Source organism: Folsomia candida, unplaced genomic scaffold (assembly GCF_002217175.1).
Source record: "Folsomia candida strain VU population unplaced genomic scaffold, ASM221717v1 Fcan01_Sc001, whole genome shotgun sequence".
NCBI classification, from domain to species: domain Eukaryota; kingdom Metazoa; phylum Arthropoda; class Collembola; order Entomobryomorpha; family Isotomidae; genus Folsomia; species Folsomia candida.
The window spans coordinates 3,232,294-3,251,258 of NW_019091193.1; the positions used below are offsets into that span (position 1 = coordinate 3,232,294).

General features: G+C 36.3%; 2 protein-coding genes across 4 annotated transcripts; one reads left to right on the plus strand and one right to left on the minus strand.

Annotated features, from left to right (window-relative positions):
- Positions 1–3,519: 3,519 nt before the first annotated feature.
- On the minus strand, positions 3,520–7,699 carry LOC110853351 (fibrinogen-like protein 1). 2 transcript variants are annotated; one of them, XM_035846014.1, is made up of 10 exons: positions 7,582–7,699; positions 7,344–7,409; positions 7,084–7,275; positions 6,943–6,999; positions 6,548–6,697; positions 4,592–4,675; positions 4,382–4,520; positions 4,149–4,313; positions 3,871–3,998; positions 3,520–3,792 (listed from the first exon to the last, which is right to left on the minus strand). In XM_035846014.1, exons 3-10 carry the CDS (start codon positions 7,147–7,149, stop codon positions 3,652–3,654), a joined length of 930 nt encoding a protein of 309 aa, XP_035701907.1. In that variant the 5' UTR covers positions 7,150–7,275; positions 7,344–7,409; positions 7,582–7,699; the 3' UTR covers positions 3,520–3,651. The 2 variants fall into 2 exon arrangements, with proteins under 2 accessions (XP_035701907.1, XP_021957311.1); XM_022101619.2 differs by having other exon boundaries at positions 6,548–6,709.
- An 8,412-nt stretch (positions 7,700–16,111) lies between these two features.
- Positions 16,112–17,505, plus strand: LOC118433787. 2 transcript variants are annotated; one of them, XM_035846016.1, is made up of 3 exons: positions 16,112–16,821; positions 16,905–17,187; positions 17,269–17,505. In XM_035846016.1, the coding sequence occupies exons 1-3, from the start codon at positions 16,522–16,524 to the stop codon at positions 17,277–17,279; spliced, it is 594 nt and encodes a 197-aa protein (XP_035701909.1). In that variant the 5' UTR covers positions 16,112–16,521; the 3' UTR covers positions 17,280–17,505. The 2 variants fall into 2 exon arrangements, with proteins under 2 accessions (XP_035701909.1, XP_035701908.1); XM_035846015.1 differs by having other exon boundaries at positions 16,905–17,504.
- Positions 17,506–18,965: the final 1,460 nt, after the last annotated feature.

Here is an 18,965-nt window from a genome sequence, read left to right on the forward strand (position 1 = left end):
AGAGAAAATCGTGTAGATCGAAAAATTTTAGCTTCCTTGGCACCACTGAAGGTAAGCTTTTGGCAAAATTTTGTGGATGGACTCAGTCCACTAATTATACAAGACTTTTGTATCAACCAAATGGCTAATTTACTCTTGTTGTTTTAAGTAAATGTCTGCTGTTGAATGTTTGAATAGAATTGAATTGTGTATGAAATGATTTTTGGGAAAAGGTGTGCAATTATTTAATTGCTCCATTTTGTACACTAATATTTGCAGCGTTATGATTAATTACCTAATTTTGTTATGCAACTTATTAAGTGTGTGTCTTGTATACAAAGTAAGTAAATATGTAAAATGGTGATCATTATTTCTACTATGCATATTGTACGTACATAAATTGAGTTTGTATGATTAACGATAAATAAATTATACAACGTTATATACAGTGGCAGCAAGATAACCTTACCCCGCCGAATCTCAAGGCCATAAGCGCACAACGACAGGCTCGATCCCGCACAAATCGCCTAAAAAACAGGGTCTCGTTTTTACACTCTAGTCACCTTAATATTTGACCTTTTGAGGTCAAACTTGGCACACACATTGCCAATCATATTCCCCAGGGTGGTTTTCAAGGATTTTGACCTAGGTCACTTCAGTGACCTTCAAGAAATCACCAAACTTATTGCATGATATTTGGCTTTTACACTCTAGTGACCGTAATAGTTGACCTTTTGAGGTCAAACTTGGCACACACACTCACAACCATATTCCCCAGGGTGGTTCTCAAGGATTTTGACCTAGGTCCCTTGAGTGACCTTCCATAAATTACCAAAGTTGTTGCATGATATTTGGTTTTTACACTCTAGTGACCGTAATACTTGACCTTTTGAGGTCAAACTTGGCACACACATTGCCAATCATATTCCCCAGGGTGGTTCTCAAGGATTTTGACCTAGGTCCCTTGAGTGACCTTCCAGAAATTACCAAACTTTTTGCATGATATTTGGTTTTTACACTCTAGTAACCGTACTTTTTGACCTCTTGAGGTCTAATTTGGCACACGGACTCGCAACCATATTCCCTAGGGACTCAAGAGACCTAGGTCAAAATCCCTGAGAACCACCCTAGGGAATATGGTTTTGAGTGTGTGTGCCAAGTTTGACCTTAAAAGGTCAAATATTAAGGTCACTAAAGTGTAAAAACTAAATATCATACAAAAAGTTTGGTAATTTCTGGAAGGTCACTCAAGGGACCTAGGTCGAAATCATTGAAAACCACCCTGGGGAATATGATTGGAAATGTGTATGCCAAGTTTGACCTGAAAAGGTCAACTATTTCGGTCACTAGAGTGTAAAAACGAATATTATGCTAAAAGTTTGGTAATTTCTGGAAGGTCACGTACGTGACCTAGGTCAAAATCCTTGAAAACCACCCTGGGGAATATGATTGGCAATGTGTGTGCCAAGTTTGACCTCAAAAGGTCAACTATTGCGGTCACTAGAGTGTAAAAACCAAATATTATGCAAAAAGTTTGGTGATTTCTGGAAGGTCACGTAGGTAACCTAGGTCAAAATCCTTGAAAACCACCCTGGGGAACATGAGTGGCAATGTGTGTGCCAAGTTTGACCTCAAAAGGTCAAATATTAAGGTGACTAGAGTGTAAAAACGAGACCCTGTTTTTTAGGCGATTTGTGCGGGATCGAGCCTGTCGTTGTGCGCGCATGGCCTTGAGATTCGGCGGGGTAAGGTTATCTTGCTGCCACTGTACATCCAAAAACTACCCGCCCTGCCCTTTTCATGTCATTAAATGCAATAATTAATTATTTAGCATGTGCTGTAATAATGCACCCTAAGATAAGAATTTATTTATGACTGAGTATTTATACTATCATCTAATCTTAAGTGTGTGCATTAACTGAATATAGACAAACTGTATAAAAAAGACATATGACATAAGAACGTTCCCGTCGACAGCTTGAAATATGTAAGTGGATGATTTTTATTATTCTCGTAGACTAATAAAAGTACCCTTTTTAACATCTCTTCAATAGAAAAAATATTGATAACAAAAGGTTAGGATTGCTTACAAGTTATATTTGATTAATTTGGCATTCAAAGTATGGTTTATTTGCATGATGGATAGTATTTAAGTAACATATTCAGTTTTCTGTGACTTAAACAATATGTAACAATTGTCCTTGATAGATGATTTCCCTCTAAAAGAAATATTTCTTCTGAGCGATCTTTTCCCTGGGTGCGATACCGATCTCTGGAATGTTGTCAGAAATCCTGCTCCCCTTTTTAAAACGAACTTTCTCCCTTGCCGACCGATTTTGTTGGTTGTCATTCACTTTTGACAAAGATAAGCAGCTCGTGACCTGCAGAAGGGGACGTGGGGCATTGTTGGACCGTCTTAGTTTCGTGCCGTATGTGGTTTACGTCGTACTACTACCGTACGGAATATTGTGGCATAACGACACTTCAAACCCTGTAACGAAGCTAAATTCTGCGTTATTCGCGCTATCATATGTCCCCAATCTACTCATCACTCTGTATTGGGAAGCTGATAAGGGAATCCCGCACTTGCTGAATATCATCTCCAAACGGACCATTGACCCCGCAAGAAAAAATGGTAAGATTTCAGACTCCAAATTAGTACCCCTTCGTTAAAATAAATTGATATTAACTCTATCTAATTTTTTTTATGTCGACCAGATTCCTCGCACCAGTCGAGACTCATCGTGCTGAAAATATCCCGCCTCCTCTTACTCATTTTGAGCATTGGGTATTTCACATTTCCCGCTGCGATCGCTATTCTGGTTTTGTTTGACCCATGCAAACAGCCATTTCTGGGTTCAATCTTGCTCTCACCGAGTTCCTGTCAGGCTCCATGCTCAATTGTTGTCGTAACTTTGGCGATGATTGAATTTGTCGTTTTACACTATGTAACCCTGCTTGAGGGTGTCTTTACAGGGTGTCTCCTCTTCGGGGGAATGATCCACTTGTGGCTGGAATCCTCAAAGCTGTTTGACTCCACACGTGTCAAGCTTACGCGAAAATATAGAGAGCTTAACGTATTTGAGAAATTGTTCAACGCGTGCATCCAGGCCCGCATTTTCCCCGTGATCGTGGGAATTTTTCCCATCCTTGAAATTTTGGGAGGATTTGCATGCATCCGTCTGTATCGAAGAATGAACCCCTTGGAATTTGCTGTCGTCGCAGTGGAAACCCTGGCCGTGACAGGATTCATTCTGGTGTTTTTTTCCGGAGCTGGCATGATTCATGAACGGAGCGTGAAGTGGTTAAAGGAGTGTCAGACAAGAGGAAATAGCAAGATAAATAAAAAGATACTAGCATCTTTAACACTACTGAAAGTAAACTTTGGTCAGAATTTTGTTGATGGACTCACTCCACTAATCTTGCAAAGCTTTTGTATCAACCAAACGGCTAATTTACTCTTGTTGTTTTGAATTTATGAAATTTTTGTGGAAATATGCTGCATATATATAGTTACAAATAGATCTGTGAGCGAATGTATATGGTAAGTATGTTATGTAAAAATAATATTGTATTGCTTCTATTGTGCGTAGATGACATATTCCTTGTACATATTTAAATACAGTAGTATCCATTACATCTGCGCTGCCCAGGTCCAGGCTCAAAATCTCCTCAAGTAAATGCCGACGGCTTGCGAACCTTCATTTCCGCCTTCTTTAAAGAATATTCTGTATCCGTCCAATGCCACCAGATCACACCAACACCAGGTTTTCCGACATTACTGGAATTGTGGTATACGGAGTTCAGGATGCTCTATAAATCGGACAAAAAAATTGTGAAACACTTAAAACTATGCTTGTAGGAATGTATGGAATGTATATAGAAATTTACTTCAGAACAAAAATTTCCTTGCCACCATCCACCTCGATATTCAGCAGCACAATTGGTAAAGGTGTTGGCGTCGTTGTCATTATCATATGTGCTGAATTGTTCCCCAGAATTTGAGGATAAGGAATTCCCTGCAGAGTACAAGAGTAAATCTGAATTGGCGCATAACAAACTGATGGATAGGTTAATGCTAGTCGTCTCATAATTATGTACAGTTAACGTAGTTCGTAAGGTTATCAAAAAAATCGAGAACATTACTCTGCTTGGTTGAGGACACTAACCTGCCGTCCCTGTATATTCGCCTACCGTTAACTTGTACTTGTCTCGGGCACCGCCGACTTTGAAGACGCCGTACATTGCGTACTTCTTGTGACCCTCCCAGTCCTCGAGATCAACTCGTAACCGCGTATATCCCGCCATCGTGAGTTCATGAATGGTTTGTAAACCTGGAGTTAGATCGAAAGTTAACCCAAATTTGGATAATTACTAAATTTGTTTTTCAGATCGTACGCACCGAGCCAGAAATCTTGGTCCAGTGTACCAAACCCGTTCTCATAATCTTCCCAGTTTCTTTCGAAATTGGTTCTCTCGCTCCCTGGCAGGGTTGGAGCACCCCTTCGTTGAATTAGGGTCCAACCTTTATCGCAAACGAGCTAAACGTATTATAATTTAATTAGTCGTTATTGCAACCAAAATATGTACGAGATGCAAACAAATTTATTACTTGTTTATTACGGAACGTAGAATTTGTAAGCTCGGAAGCATACCCACAAGCCTTCACCTGCTCTGTGCCAATTTCATGGTATACCTGGAATCAATTTTGAACAACTAATATTTTGACTTGCTATAAATGATTAATTAAAAGAAAAGAAGTCAAGGGAATGGTTAATCATTAGGGCATCCACAATCGGAAAATTTTGAAAAACCGGTTTTCGATTTTTCCGATTTTGCCAAACTTTCGTAAAACCGGTTTTCGAGTTTTCCGGTTTTTCAAAATTTCGAAAAACCGGTTTTCGATTTTCTCCAAAACCGGTTTTTGAAACCGGGTTTCTACCAAATTTTAAAAATTTGATAAATATAAAGTGGTAAAATTTAAAGTTGAACACACTTAGGGCATTAATTTGGAAAAAAATATTTCAGAACAATTTATTTATCGACCAAAATCAAGAAATAACAAATATTTAGTGGTTCAAAAACAATTTTTATCAAAAATCGAAAACCTGTTTTCGAGTGAGGTGGGATACAAAAGGCGTTAGGTGATGGTTTTGACGAATTCGCGGGTGAATATCTCTGGCAGGGAGTAGAATTTTGAAGTGATTTTTGGTAGACTGCAAGATAATACTCTCAAAAAGGTATTTCCAAAATTTTAAGGTGATAGCTTCAAAAATGACACCTCCAGTGTCCTCAGAGTTGGAGGGTGCCGTAAAAACACTTTCCAAACTTAAGTACTCGTATAGCATAATAACCTAAGAGGTCAGAGGTGAATTATTCTTAATATTATAACCCTAGATAATCATTGCATGTAATAATAAAAGAATCTACATGAATTACATAACGTTGGCCTTCCATTGTCAATGAAATTTTTCCATGAAAAGTGATAAATCGGACCGTGCACGGGAAAATTGACCTGCTGACCTTGAATGCAGACCCACTGGGTCAAATGAAGATTGAGGGTAAAGCTGGAAGTGTCCTGAGTAATATTAAACAAAATAGTTAAGATTTTGAGTAAACAGTCTTGGAGAAGGACCCAAGCTAATCAGCTGACGGGGAATCATAAAAAACTCGTAAACTAATTTGGAAAATTAATGGTCAAATTTTGTTGAAAATAAATTTTAATAACGTTTTTGTGTCCCCTGCTACAGAACTATTTTACCTACAAGGTACAAGTGACAAAATAATAAAATTACCAAGTTTTGGTTAGTTAAATTATTTTTGAAGTTCAACCTTGATGACGACGGAAACTTTTCCAAAAATTTTATTGGGTTTGATGAAAACTCATTTCGTGGGGTGTAACCACTTATCAAAATTTAATCAAAAATATTTACAGTGCAATATACTATATGTACCTTGGATAAAAACCACGTTAGGGATTTTTAGCATCAAAGTCGTAAAATGTGGGGGCCTTAAAAGTGGAAGAGTTGCGTTAAAGAGCGCATTCCATTAAGACAAGTATGAAATTAGACTGCAAAACGGACTTAAAAGATACGCATAAGGCAAACGTGGTTTTATATAGTGAAAAGCATGCTAAGTCCCTTAAAAATAGTCGCAAAGACGATTTTTGCATCAGGACCTAAGAAAAAAATATTCAGTTCAACGCCATTTTATAAGAACACTGGTTTGGAAAACTAAAAAAGGACACCTCTCCAAATTTGACCTTGCCTCATTTCGCAGAGTACACAAAACCGGAAGCCAGACATGTTTACCTATAGTTTGAGACACGGGCTTTCACATAAAAAATGTTAGAAATCTCTACAACTAAAAACCATCCCGCAATTAAAATATGAATTCGTCAAAACCATGTCCTAACGCCTTTTGTAAAACCGGTTTTTCACAAAACCGTTTTCTGGATAATTATAAAACCGGTTTTCGGGTAAATCGAAAACCGACTTTTAACCGGTTTTAAAAAATCGGATAAACCGATTTTGGATACCCTATTAATCATAAATATATATGTACATACATGTTTCAATGTGTCTACTGCCTCCACGATGGCGCCAACACCCCGAAGCATGTTGTGGCTTGTGTTCCTTATCTCGTCCAAAACTGTGGCTTGGTCCTTCTGCACGGTTAATAGTTGCTCCACAAATTGACACGTTTGGTTAAAATTGGACTGAAAGTTAGGCTGATTTTAAAAATTCCAGATTGATTATCGTGTTTTATATAAATAAATGTCAAAATCCTTAAATCTAACACGTACGTATGTCTATTCAAGACTATTCATTATCAAATAGTTTACGTAATCATATGACAAAATAACTTTAAAAATGAGATTTATTTAGCCTGAACACAATTTATGCAATTCGCGAAATTACGTAAACACGTCGATACAAATTTTTATTATGAACGCATGCCTACCTTATGAGCCTCTGGTGTAATGCCCAATTGATAATTTGTAGCTGCGTAATCTGGCGCCTGAAGGAGTATAAATAACCTTTACCCACTATTTAACGGGTACCTGCGTGGATTTAGTTAGTATTTTAGTAGTTATATGCACACCTGAATTGACCTTCGCTTCCTCGGATTGTAAATTTCTTTTTGTACATAATTTGTACCCATTTCCATCTCCGAGTTGACAAGAGCTTCCTAATTCAGGACATCCGTTTGTAAACTATCCAATTTCTCGTGTAATCTGGTTTCCAACGCGGCGAGCTCATCCTTCGTGGGTATGTAGGTTATTTGGTCGGCCAGCTTAAAAAATGAAATATCTCCAAAAATAAAATTTGAAAGGCAAAATTTTCTTCAAAATAATTGCTAACATTTTCAAGTAGATTATTAACGGTGCGACGAAAGGCCTGTGCATCATTATGATCCGAACCTTCAACCTAAAACAAAATAAAAAAAATGATAAATTGAAAACCGACAGTTTAGTAGGATTTTCTAATTCTTATTTCAAATTTAAATCCTGCAAAAAGGTTAAGAATCAAGTACGATTTTAATATCGGACATACAATTTAGACCAAAATGAACACCAAGAAAATTTGTAAATGTACCTACCAGTTGACAAAGTTGTACTTCTCCTCCTAAAAATATTAGGAAGAAAAAATAGTACGAGAAAATCATGACCGAGGAGTATTTCTAATTTTCAATGCTGGCAGAGATCGTGTCCAAAATGTTGTAAATTAAATTATATTTATGTACATACATAATATGCACATATGTAAATATAATTTACATATTATGTAAATACATATGTACAACATATTCATGTTCCAATGGCGTAAGTTGTGAACACGTCTGAGTCGCGTGGCCAAATATTGACTTGCCAAATCGTACCTCAATTTTTTCGCAAATGCGTAAACCTGTACGGTTAACATCATCTCATGGAAATTTATTTATATAAACGTCAATGTAAACGTGCTTACATACTTAAGGGAGAAAAAGTTTCCAAACGTTTTGGTCAGTCATAAAATTGGAGATAAAATTTGGGATATTTACAGGATTATCATAACCTTTGGTATTGCTCATTGGTGACGGCGCATATGACATGCACCGTATGGAGTGTATTTATGTATGTAGATACAGATGTATTGGACGCATAAGCTCGGGACCATGGGGACAAGGTACACGCAGAAATGATTTTCCTTGCAATGTTATTCAAATTTGCTCTTCCTATTTTACAACGTAATTGCCCCCATAATGACCCCACGGTTCCGTAGTCCTCGATTGGAAGGAAGTATATATGTGCATAATATGTGCATAGTACATACATATGTACATATTTGTGCAACATGAGTATGTTACATGCAAACAGTTCAGTTGTGAAGCGAAAATACACAAAATCTGTTTCATACATAAGTAAGTCAGGGTTCGGAAAAACCCAGGGTTTTAATCAAAAAGTAACGACCCAGGGGTTTTAATGGGTTTTAATGGGTTTTTTGGGTTTTAATGGGTTTTATGGGTTTTATTGGGTTTTATTAGGTTTTACATAAGCAATACATTGAACAACAATTTTCACTACTATTGCAATCCAATTTCAGTTAATATGCAAATCCTCCTTGTCCATGTTAGAATTTGTATCCGTTTCGAAATGGTCCTATTTAACTGATCATAATCTAATACTTTATGTGACCATAATTAATTACATATATTACCTTTTTCTCGAATGCTTCCTCTCATCATAATGAAATCCAAGTTGTTTAAACTTTTTAAAATTTAATATTTCAATGCGATCTTAACGTGTATTATCAATTCTGGAAAAAATCGAGTACTTATGGAACAATGAAACTCATGGAACAACAAAAGTACGTATGTATTATGATCAGGAATATAATAAGTGATTTTTACAGACACACTTCTTTTGCTCATAATAAAGTACTTCGTTGTCCATAAGTACTCGATTTTTTCAGAGGTGATAATTAAGATCGCCTTGAAACATTTTAAAAAAACTTTATAAATTAAAAAAATACTATAGTATTTTGTTTAATTTATTCGCTGAGATGAGAGGAAGTATTCGGGAAAAAAGTATTAATTATGACAGCAAAATGTAAATTAAATGTAATTAAATTATGTATGCTCAGTTAAACATACCTCGTTCCGAAATTATTTTTTATTTATTTTTTGTCACTTGAAACCTGTAATGGCACTCGCTGATTTATTCCTGGTTTTCAAAACTTACAGTATTAATCAAATAGACTGCTAGCTGCCATAAAATAACTTCGTCTAACGTATGACAGCTGTTTTCAGCTTTTAGAATATAGTTTTAAGCTGAAACACAGTTAAAACCCATTAAAACCCGAATAAAACCCATTAAAACCCAAATAAAACCCATTTAACATGGTAAAACTCAATGGGTTTTATTCGTTAACAACCCATTAAAACCCATTAAAACCCAAAAAACCCAACCCAATAAAACCCTGGGTCGGAATACCCTGAGTAAGATTATGATGCCATACTGAGTTAATTTTACGGGGTCAAAGGGCTTAGCTGTAAATAACACACAACGGACACACTGTTGACCCAGAAATGTTTCTTTCTGGAATAAACCACTCCACTTCCTTGTGAAATCGGATGTTACGTATTTACCAGAGAGATTAGTGTAAGGGATCATGCATTTTGAATGTGTCAGATGAGATTTGTGGGTGGGGTTCGTAGTATGTAAATATGTATGGATGTAATAGGTATTTAACTTCTATCCAAAATATCAGCTAAAGGAATGGTACACGATATCCACTGGTAAGTGCGGCACTGATAACTCAACCCCCACCCAAATCCACCCCAACTCAATCGCCACTTTCACCTAAACCGAAATCGCATAAACCAAAAATGTGGGACAAAATTACCCTCTTTCACGGTCAAGCTTAGTCATTAAGTCCGGCCCTCGTAAATGCATTTCATGAATGTACTTACATATGTACATGCATGATTGTCGCATGGAGCGTCTATCTCCATTCCTGCAAGTATCTACATTTTAATATCTTTCATACTAGTATCACTTGTACATAGGTACATAAATATGTAAACCCCGTGAAACTCTGAATATTCGGTTCAGAGAAGTGGGAAATAAATTTTTATCCAATTTCGTATGGAAAATTGAAAATTGTCCGCTAATCCTAAGAATAGTCTTCAGGCCCATTGTGACTTTCATTGCGACTTAAGTATACAAAAAAGTGAAGCAAATTGTCCTCTAATAATTTTCAATAGATGGTGCTTAGATGATTTAAATAATTGATTATATACCATTGGCAATTCGTAGTTTGAAATATTTTTATCACTTATATAATTCGTAAGAAAATTGGATATTGCTTACAGATTAACTATATCTATATATGTTTATAGTCTATAACTCATAAATAAATAAATGAGACGGTTTTAGCCAGTGCAAAATATATAAATACATAGCCCACCGTTTCCTGAATTAACAACTTATCGTATTCTTTTAAGCACTCTTCAAAAATTGTGTATGTACTAATTATTTATTGCTCAACCACTTTACACACATTTATTATCGGTGTGCCAAGAGTGCCGTAATCGTAAAATAAGCAATTTTTTCAATAATCGTAATTTTAGTGCATTTCCTTAATATGATGAATCGATAATCAAAAGCTACTGCGTAAAAGGTGAATGGACGCATTACCCTTATCCTCATACTCACAAACCTCCTTGGATTGAAGGATCTGCGATAATAACGGATTTTTACGGGGACAATTTTCAATTTCTGAATGATCTCGGCCGACTCCTCATACTGATAGATGAAAGGCGTTACGAGAACTTGCAGAACACTGACAATGACAATTGCTAAGCAAGGAAAAATCAAATACACTGCAATCGGAATTAATGAATACGCAGAAAGTGACAAGTAGAGCGTGATAATGGCCGACCCCGTCAATGAAGCCAGTAAAGCACCAACGGCGGTATCACTGATCCCATGAATAGACGCAAGCAAAATGTGTAACATGTGGTAAACTCGCCACGTCAATCCGAAAGAGAGTTTTCCATATCTCAGTTGTCCCATGAGGAAAAAGATGAAATCCACTATAGAGTTTACCCCTACGAATATGAAGGCTCCGATTCTGATCCATTCAAGGACGCCAATTGTAGCAAAAATATACCAACACTTGCGACGGTATGAAGGCTTTAAGCACGTAGAATATAGGATCCAAACGGGACAAAGTTACTAAGAAACATATGAGAACAACCGAAATGGGGAGAAGTTTCATGATCAAAATAGCATGTGAAAATAGCGTGTGAAAACCTCCAACAAAGCGGGTTTCTTCATTTTAATCTTCGATTCTGCAATGAAATTAGAAGTGTTAATTTGATATTCATGCATGTACATAATTTCTAACATTTACAGTTAGATGTGTCCATATGTCACTTGCTGAAGTTGGTATACTTAACTAAAATTAAATCTTATATTTGTTATATGTATGTAAGGGGCAAGTATTTATATATTTACCTTTGAGTATGGCAACTTCTATAATGACCAAATTTTCCCATGCAAGAACCCCTTCCTGCCCGTATATGAAAAACAGTAGCCCAACCCCACAGCCCAGCACGCCTCCAAGTAATCCCCAAAATATTTGCATGACTAAAACATACGTCGGGATATTCGTCACTTTAACAAAGATCTCCCTGACACAAATAAAACAACAACCTAGCGTTCCTAATACTACGAAAGACATGTTGAAATACCACAAACGTAATTCTCTATGATTAGCTTGGTATACGAACTTTTTCTTCTGTACGTTCCAGCTGATCGGTATCGTCCCAAACCTCTGATACAACGAAGCATATTCGTTCAGGGCGTGGATACAGGATCCTGTCGGCATTTTGATTGAGGGATAAATTAGTCTGAAATTTTTAGCCTCACATTCGTGGCAGTTAAATAACTAGTATGTCATTTTGAAAACATTAGATTGGTAAATTTTATATCAACTACAGGTTTAGAAATGGTAATATATTTTTGTTATACCAATTTGCATTTATTGATGTCAATAAAATAAATTTTGTTTCTTTTTATCAAGCAAGCTTAGTTTTGCCAAGTTCTAGATACGTACTGCGAGACATTGACTTATTTCGCAGTATCGGATGATCCAGCGATAGAAGGAAAGGTTTTGAAAAAGTTGATTACACAGCATGGGAAGAATGCATGAATATTTATGAAGAAAGAAATTATTTTCTCTAATCAAATTTAATTCATCTTGAAAGCAATACCTATGTAAGCCCTGAACTTTGGGGAGTAATGTAATCCATAAAATTATTTATGAATATATGTATTTGACTGAAGGGTATCTGTATATTTACATAAAGAGGTAGGTTTTACGTAAGTATTAAAGACTATATTTAGTCCAACATTACATATTGAGTTTTGTAGTTTGTAATTTCGCAACTTAACATTTTTACATTTTGGAATACTACATATTTCAAACATACATAATGTATGTATGTACATATGAGTTATTATTATGTGTGTATGTATATATTTGCAAAGAGAACCTAGTTTCCTAGAGGGCCCAATGGCCCACAATTGTCTACTTGCCAAAACTGATATATGGTTCTCAAATAGTTCAATTTTTTAAATTATGTTTTTGGGAATTGAAGTGTGAGGTCCCAATGGGTATAAGTTACTCAACGTTCATTGAAAGTTGCACCTTTATGGTCGAACGTGACTAATTTTTGTATTTTTGTACCCATCAAGTTGGGTGTCATTTGAAAGATCTCGTCGTCAAGGCCTAGAATGTAGGTATGTATGTATGCATTTTCATCGGTAATTGGTCGTCCTGTGTAACACGAGTTACTACGTAGTAGGGTTGCCGCGGGTAACGGATCGGGTACCCCGTTACCCGCATACCCGCACGATTTTTGCGGGTACCCGTTATCTGCGGGTAGCGACAACTACCCGCACGGGTAACGGGTAGTTCAGTTTTTATTCTATTTTGGCCATAAATTGGCTAACAAACAAAGTTACAAGCTTCTCAGGCCTTAATTACAATTACAGAAGCATGATTTTATTATATATTCAGTTCAACATTCGTCATTGGCAGCAACAAGCCTTTATAGTGAGTGTCTGCTCGGAAGCGACAGAAGATACGGCAGCCTCAAATACTTTTTACGACCAGAAAATGCGGAGAAATTATTGTTTCTCAAGCAGATATAAATTGTCTGCTCTAAAATACGTGCACAAATTTTATTTGCATTTGTGCGTATTTTTGTAAAACTGAGAATATTTTAATTTGTGCAGATGAAAAACTTCAATCGGATTGAAGGCTAAAATTTTATTTGCAGAAGATTTTTCAATGAAAACTTCATTGAGATCAGAATTTCAGAAATTAAACTAACATTGGAACTGACTGATTTTTTCAAGCCACACCAAGAGTGTCTAGCGAGTTATGTCAAAACGTCAAGCTAAAAATTATGGATCACGTTATACTTTTCCTTCTGTTGACTGGTCACTTTGAAGAAAAATATTGACTGCAAGGTTAAATTTTTAGGTAAATATTTGCCATCTTTTTCTTCGGACAAAAACTTTGAACTCTTCACTCGGAGTGCAGCACTCCTCCAATAGTTTTCTTTAAACGGATCATTCAACGGAAAAATAAGTGTTATGCAATTCCTAATTTTTGGCCTAATTTTTGAATTTTTGATATAAGCGGCTAAGCAACCCTGTGTAGCTTGAAAAACGTTCCATTATAAGCCAGAAAGTTTGGTTTCAGAAACAAATACCTAGTTACACCAACATACCAAATTTTGTCATGCTTTACTTGCATAGCATTATCTCAAACTACATATCAACCAAACTGAGCAAATAATTGATTACATCAAATTTATTCTGAACGTTGGTCGGTTTTTAGCTTAATTCCCAAAACGGGTAGCGGGTAACGGGTACCCGCACGGGTACCCGTGCGGGTACGGGTAGCAGTGCTGCGGGTAGCGGGTCGGGTAACGGGTAGCATTTTCGCTACCCGCGGCAACCCTACTACGTAGATTATCAAAATGCTTTCATTTGCACGTAGTACAACTCTCCCGCTTTCAAGAAAACCATATATGCAAAACTGGAAAATAAATCTTGCCCAAGCCCAAAAGTAAGCCGTAAGCCCAATAAGCCCAAGTATCCCGTTCCGCCTATAAACGGATCAAATGCAATTAACATGGAGAGAACAACGTTCCCAAATATTGTAATCGAGAAATTTCAGTACAAAATTTGAACTTATTTCACCACATGTGGTCAAAAATCTCAAAAAAGATAACCAAAAACAGTGGCGCAGCACTAATTGGGAGCGCCAGACAAAACCTTCTCCAAATTGGGAGGAAGGAGATGTATAGACCATTAGAAGCAAAAAATAGTTAGCTTTAACCTTTGTCCCTTTCTGACCAAAATTTCGCCTAAACAAATTCATTGGTTTAGTTTTTATGTGCATTTGACCAAAGTTGCATTACTTCCGTAACACCCTCTATTCTGTATTTTTAAGTATGTCTACCCTTTGACTTCATCAACCAAGAAGATATGTAGATATGCCAAAAATTAAAATTTCATCGTCCCTCCTCACAGAATATAGATTCTACCAGAAGAATCGATCTTATGTATTCGAGTGACGCTTATGGAAGAACGGGGAGAGCCAACCAAATAACTCGGTGTACATTTGGCCCACCTGGGGGACGGCACCTCCGCATCATCATCATCACCACATCTCCTGGCATCAAAAAATGATGATGAAAGCACATAGGTGGCGGTGGCACCCCCATTTGTGCACCAGAACACACCCTCGTAGAGCATCAAATTTGTGGAGACGCAGCTCAGAAATTCTGAGCTGAGTCAGAATTGTGTGTTCTGGTGCACAAATCGGGGTGCCACCGCCACCTATGCGCTTTCATCATCATTTTTTGATGCCAGGAGATGTGGTGATGATGATGATGCGGAGGTGCCATCCCCCAGGTGGGCCAAATGTACACCGAGTTATTTGGTTGGCTCTCCCCGTTCTTCCATAAGCGTCACTCGAATACATAAGATCGATTCTTCTGGTAGAATCTATATTCTGTGGTCCCTCCTCAGCAGCCATATGGCTGCTGAGTATACATGTAATATTACATGCATACTCAGCTAGGTATATACATATATACGTACATATGTATGTATCAGTTATATAGCAACATTAGCAACCTTATAATGAGAAAAGGCAAGGAATACTAGATGAGTTTTAAATCGACATATTTATTGATCTAATTTAAATAATTAAGTATTTACTGTATAAAATTCTAATCATGAATTGCCCCCATTTATTGTGTTTCTTCTTGTTAGTTGAATTACCTATGACTTATAATCTATAAGTATGCATACCAAAAGTTATTTACACATAAATATACTCAAAAATACATAAACATGAACCAACCTTATTCCCGAAATAAACTTTATTTTATTTTAATTCCAATTGGGGAATAAGCTGCTTTTCTCATTATACGTATATACTATTACACGTGCATGTAATTATGATCAAAGTGACATATGCAGATGTGCTTATATGTACATACATATCTATAAGTATGGGTTATATGTATATACAATGTATATACATATAAAGTTAGGTTACTACAGTGGGTCTATCCCATCCCTTATCCTACATATTTACAAGCATAAATACATATGTACATATAAGCGGTCCATGAATGTTGCTGCTTACTCTCCCATGTTATTTCTTGGTGGTATACAAAATATTAAACTAGATACTTATGCTCATCGTCGCATTTGAACTATAAAATATTCATCTATGTAGATAGGATCCTTCTTTCTGTGACATAACCACGCACTGCATAATCGATAGGCTTGCACGCAAACACATTTATTTAAGGACAGCACATACATATGTACACGAAAATGCGGGTCAGTTTCAAAAACGTCTGTAATTTTATTAACAATTCATTACTTCATGCAATAATGTTTGCCAGCAAGAAATACATATTATAAGTACTAATATTTCACATTTAAATGAACCCCACTTAGGAGCATACCTGTTCACATTCGTTCACTAAAGTGAGTTTGAATATTGAATATGTACGAATTATTCAAAATCTTTGAATTTTGAAGGAATAATTATGCCCCATTCATTTATTGAATGAATATTGAATGAATAAATATGTCCCGGACATTTATTTAATGAATAATGAATGAATGAATAAAATTTTGAACTGAATGAATTGAATAAGGGATGGCTGAATGTAATAAATGAATTGTGAATAAATTTGGCTCTCATTCACTTCACGTTGAAGTGAATGAGCCTGTGATGTCTCATTCATTCTTTATGATTGTGGTCGAAATTCTCATGCTTTATGTGCATCATCATTGCGTGCCGGGAACTTCGGTCGGAGCATGGTGGGAGCCAGTTCAATATTCCAACACATTTTACATTAAAACCCGTGTTCCCAAATTTAAAAAAAATCTTTCGAAAACTTTATACGGAGGGATTTAATTTTACAAGTTAACAATTGCAAACTAGAGTAGTTATGACATCACAAGTTAACCCTGGCGATGGCGAAGCTGTCCACACGGATCAAGAAATCGTCGACCTTGAGCATGACTCTGAGGGAGGTTCCAAGGAACCTAAACTCGTAAAACAACCAGGTTTTGAAAAGTTGTCGAAGTTCCGTTTCTTCTTTGAGAAGCAGTTCAGCTACCTTGGACATTCAATTGAGTCCCAGAAGTTCTTTTCAACTTGTAAAAAGTGCACCGAAACTGGCAAAAAAAGCCGTGTTTACTCATTTGGTGCGAGCAACTTTAACGTAAACGGAAATCGTCATTATAGAGTACGTATAATAACTTTATATTCCTCCGTGCAATTTATTAAGTAGTAATTAAATTCGTTAATTGTATCGACTATTTTTTGCAGAACTCACACAAAGATGTGTCTTTGGAAATTGAAATCCCACGAGAAAATCATAAGGTGAACGAGTTTTTTCACTCAAATCAAAACAAATATAATAAAAACGACCCAATACAATCAAAATTCAACTCGAATCTGCAAGATTTGGTCTCTGTTGATGGACTCCCTTTCAGTTTTGTTAATTGGCTAGGATTCAGGAACTTAGTATCTGACCTTAATCCACGAGTTATAGTTCCTGACCGAGTGACCTTGGCAAGAAAATTAGCAAACACGGTCAACAAGATTCTATGTAATTTTGACTTACTCAAATACACATAAAACTATAATAAAACCTTTATATATGCAATTTTCCCGCTTGTGCGAATTCCAGGTAAAACCTAAAATTCACTCAACCACGTTCAGGATTACAATGTTCACATATCATCAGACATATGGACAAGTAGACAGGGTGACGGAATTATGGGACTTAAATACCATTATACTCAAAAAGATACGCAGAACCGAACATGGAAATTGGTGTCAAACGTCCTCTCAGCCGTGCAATTTAATGATCGCCACACCGGAGAAAATATAAAGCAAAAATTCCAGCAATCTATGGATCCATTAGGAATTAGCACGACCAAGGTGAATAGTAAGAATAAACATTCAATTTTGTTAATGATAAATAAATAATGCAATACTTTTAAACTCAGATCGGTTATCTTGTGACTGATGGTGCTAGCAATATGGTTTGCGGCTTTAGGAATTGTCAATTGCTAAGTATGGAATTCATCTAAACAATAAAACAAAATGGTACTAATTCGCTCAAAAAATTAGATAACAAGTACATACCGTATATATTTGTAATACAAATTTACGTGCAAGTTCTATTTGACAATTATGTTAATTAATAAATATTAGAGTGGATATTACCGATTTTAGACATAAATATTTCAAAAAGCCTCTACCTCTAAGAATCTTGGAAATGTTTTGACTCAAATGCTTTCGTCATTACCTTGAAATTTATATTAAATTTAAAGTTGGAGTTCGCCCGCGTAACGCGGCAGATGCATATTACATAATAATTTGAACTCAAATTGTGGATGGACTACCATGCGCAAATTGTGAATACAAAAATAATTGACTAAACCGTCGCAAACATATGTAGCTAAAGGGTGAAATAAGTGTCATACATACGGCAAAATGAATATCATATTGTGTTTGCCAGTCGAAAATCCGTTAAAATGGGGGGTGGTTGCATATAATTCAAAAATACCTATAGTATATTGATCTTTCTACCCAACAATAAATTAAGGATTTTTTATGTGAAATTCGGTGAAATCGACGCGAATAGACCTTGCGCTTTTGGCTCATTTTGTACCTTGAATGTATTTCATCCGTAGCTTCAATTTCTGAAAAAATCTCATTTTACCCCGACCACACCCCCTGGCCGAAGGGGGTGGTCATATTGGTCCCACAAGTTGATAGGATCCACCTCGGGTCCTATGCGTAATGTCGAAAACCGATGTCGATTATCTCGATCCGTTCTCTTGTTATCCTGTCTTCGCATAAAGTAGCTGAAGCTACTTAATAAATGAACGAATATTTGAATGAATAAATGAATATTTGAATGAATAAATAAATATTTGAATAAATGAGTGAATATTTTAGTGAATGAATAAATATGTTAATGAATGAATGAATATTTGAATGAATATTCCCTATTGTCAATGAATGAATATTTGAATGAATATTCCCTATTGTTAATGAATGAATATTTGAATGAATGTTGCCTGCACTTCATGACAATGAATGAATATTTGAGTGAACAATTTTTTGTTGAACACGTCTGCTTAGGAGTAGAAGGTCACTACTTGTCGGGCCCCGATTTCGATCTCCTTTGGATATGTTGTAGTACTACATGAGTGTAGAAAAAGTGAAGGAGGGTTATACTCCATGAGCCCATTTACGCCCGCCATACCCCCTCAAAGGCGCCCAAACCCCCAGAGTTGCCGCACTAAAATCCTCGCCAAAAATCGAGTTTTGGTCAGATTCTCAAGAAATTTACATTTTTGTGATCCCAGATAG

What these genes read in the sequence shown, in the direction of transcription:
- LOC110853351 (XM_022101619.2), bottom strand. Translation starts at nt 7,149, where the DNA reads ATGGAAATGGGTACAAATTATGTACAAAAAGAAATTTACAATCCGAGG. An exon ending in GGAAGCGAAGGTCAATTCAG is followed by an intron (nt 7,000 to 7,083) that starts GTGTGCATATAA and finishes ATACTCCTTCAG; the next exon opens with GCGCCAGATTACGCAGCTAC. An exon ending in CTACGTTCCGTAATAAACAA is followed by an intron (nt 4,521 to 4,591) that starts GTAATAAATTTG and finishes TAATACGTTTAG; the next exon opens with CTCGTTTGCGATAAAGGTTG.
- LOC118433787 (XM_035846015.1), top strand. Translation starts at nt 16,522, where the DNA reads ATGACATCACAAGTTAACCCTGGCGATGGCGAAGCTGTCCACACGGAT. An exon ending in ACGGAAATCGTCATTATAGA is followed by an intron (nt 16,822 to 16,904) that starts GTACGTATAATA and finishes TATTTTTTGCAG; the next exon opens with AACTCACACAAAGATGTGTC.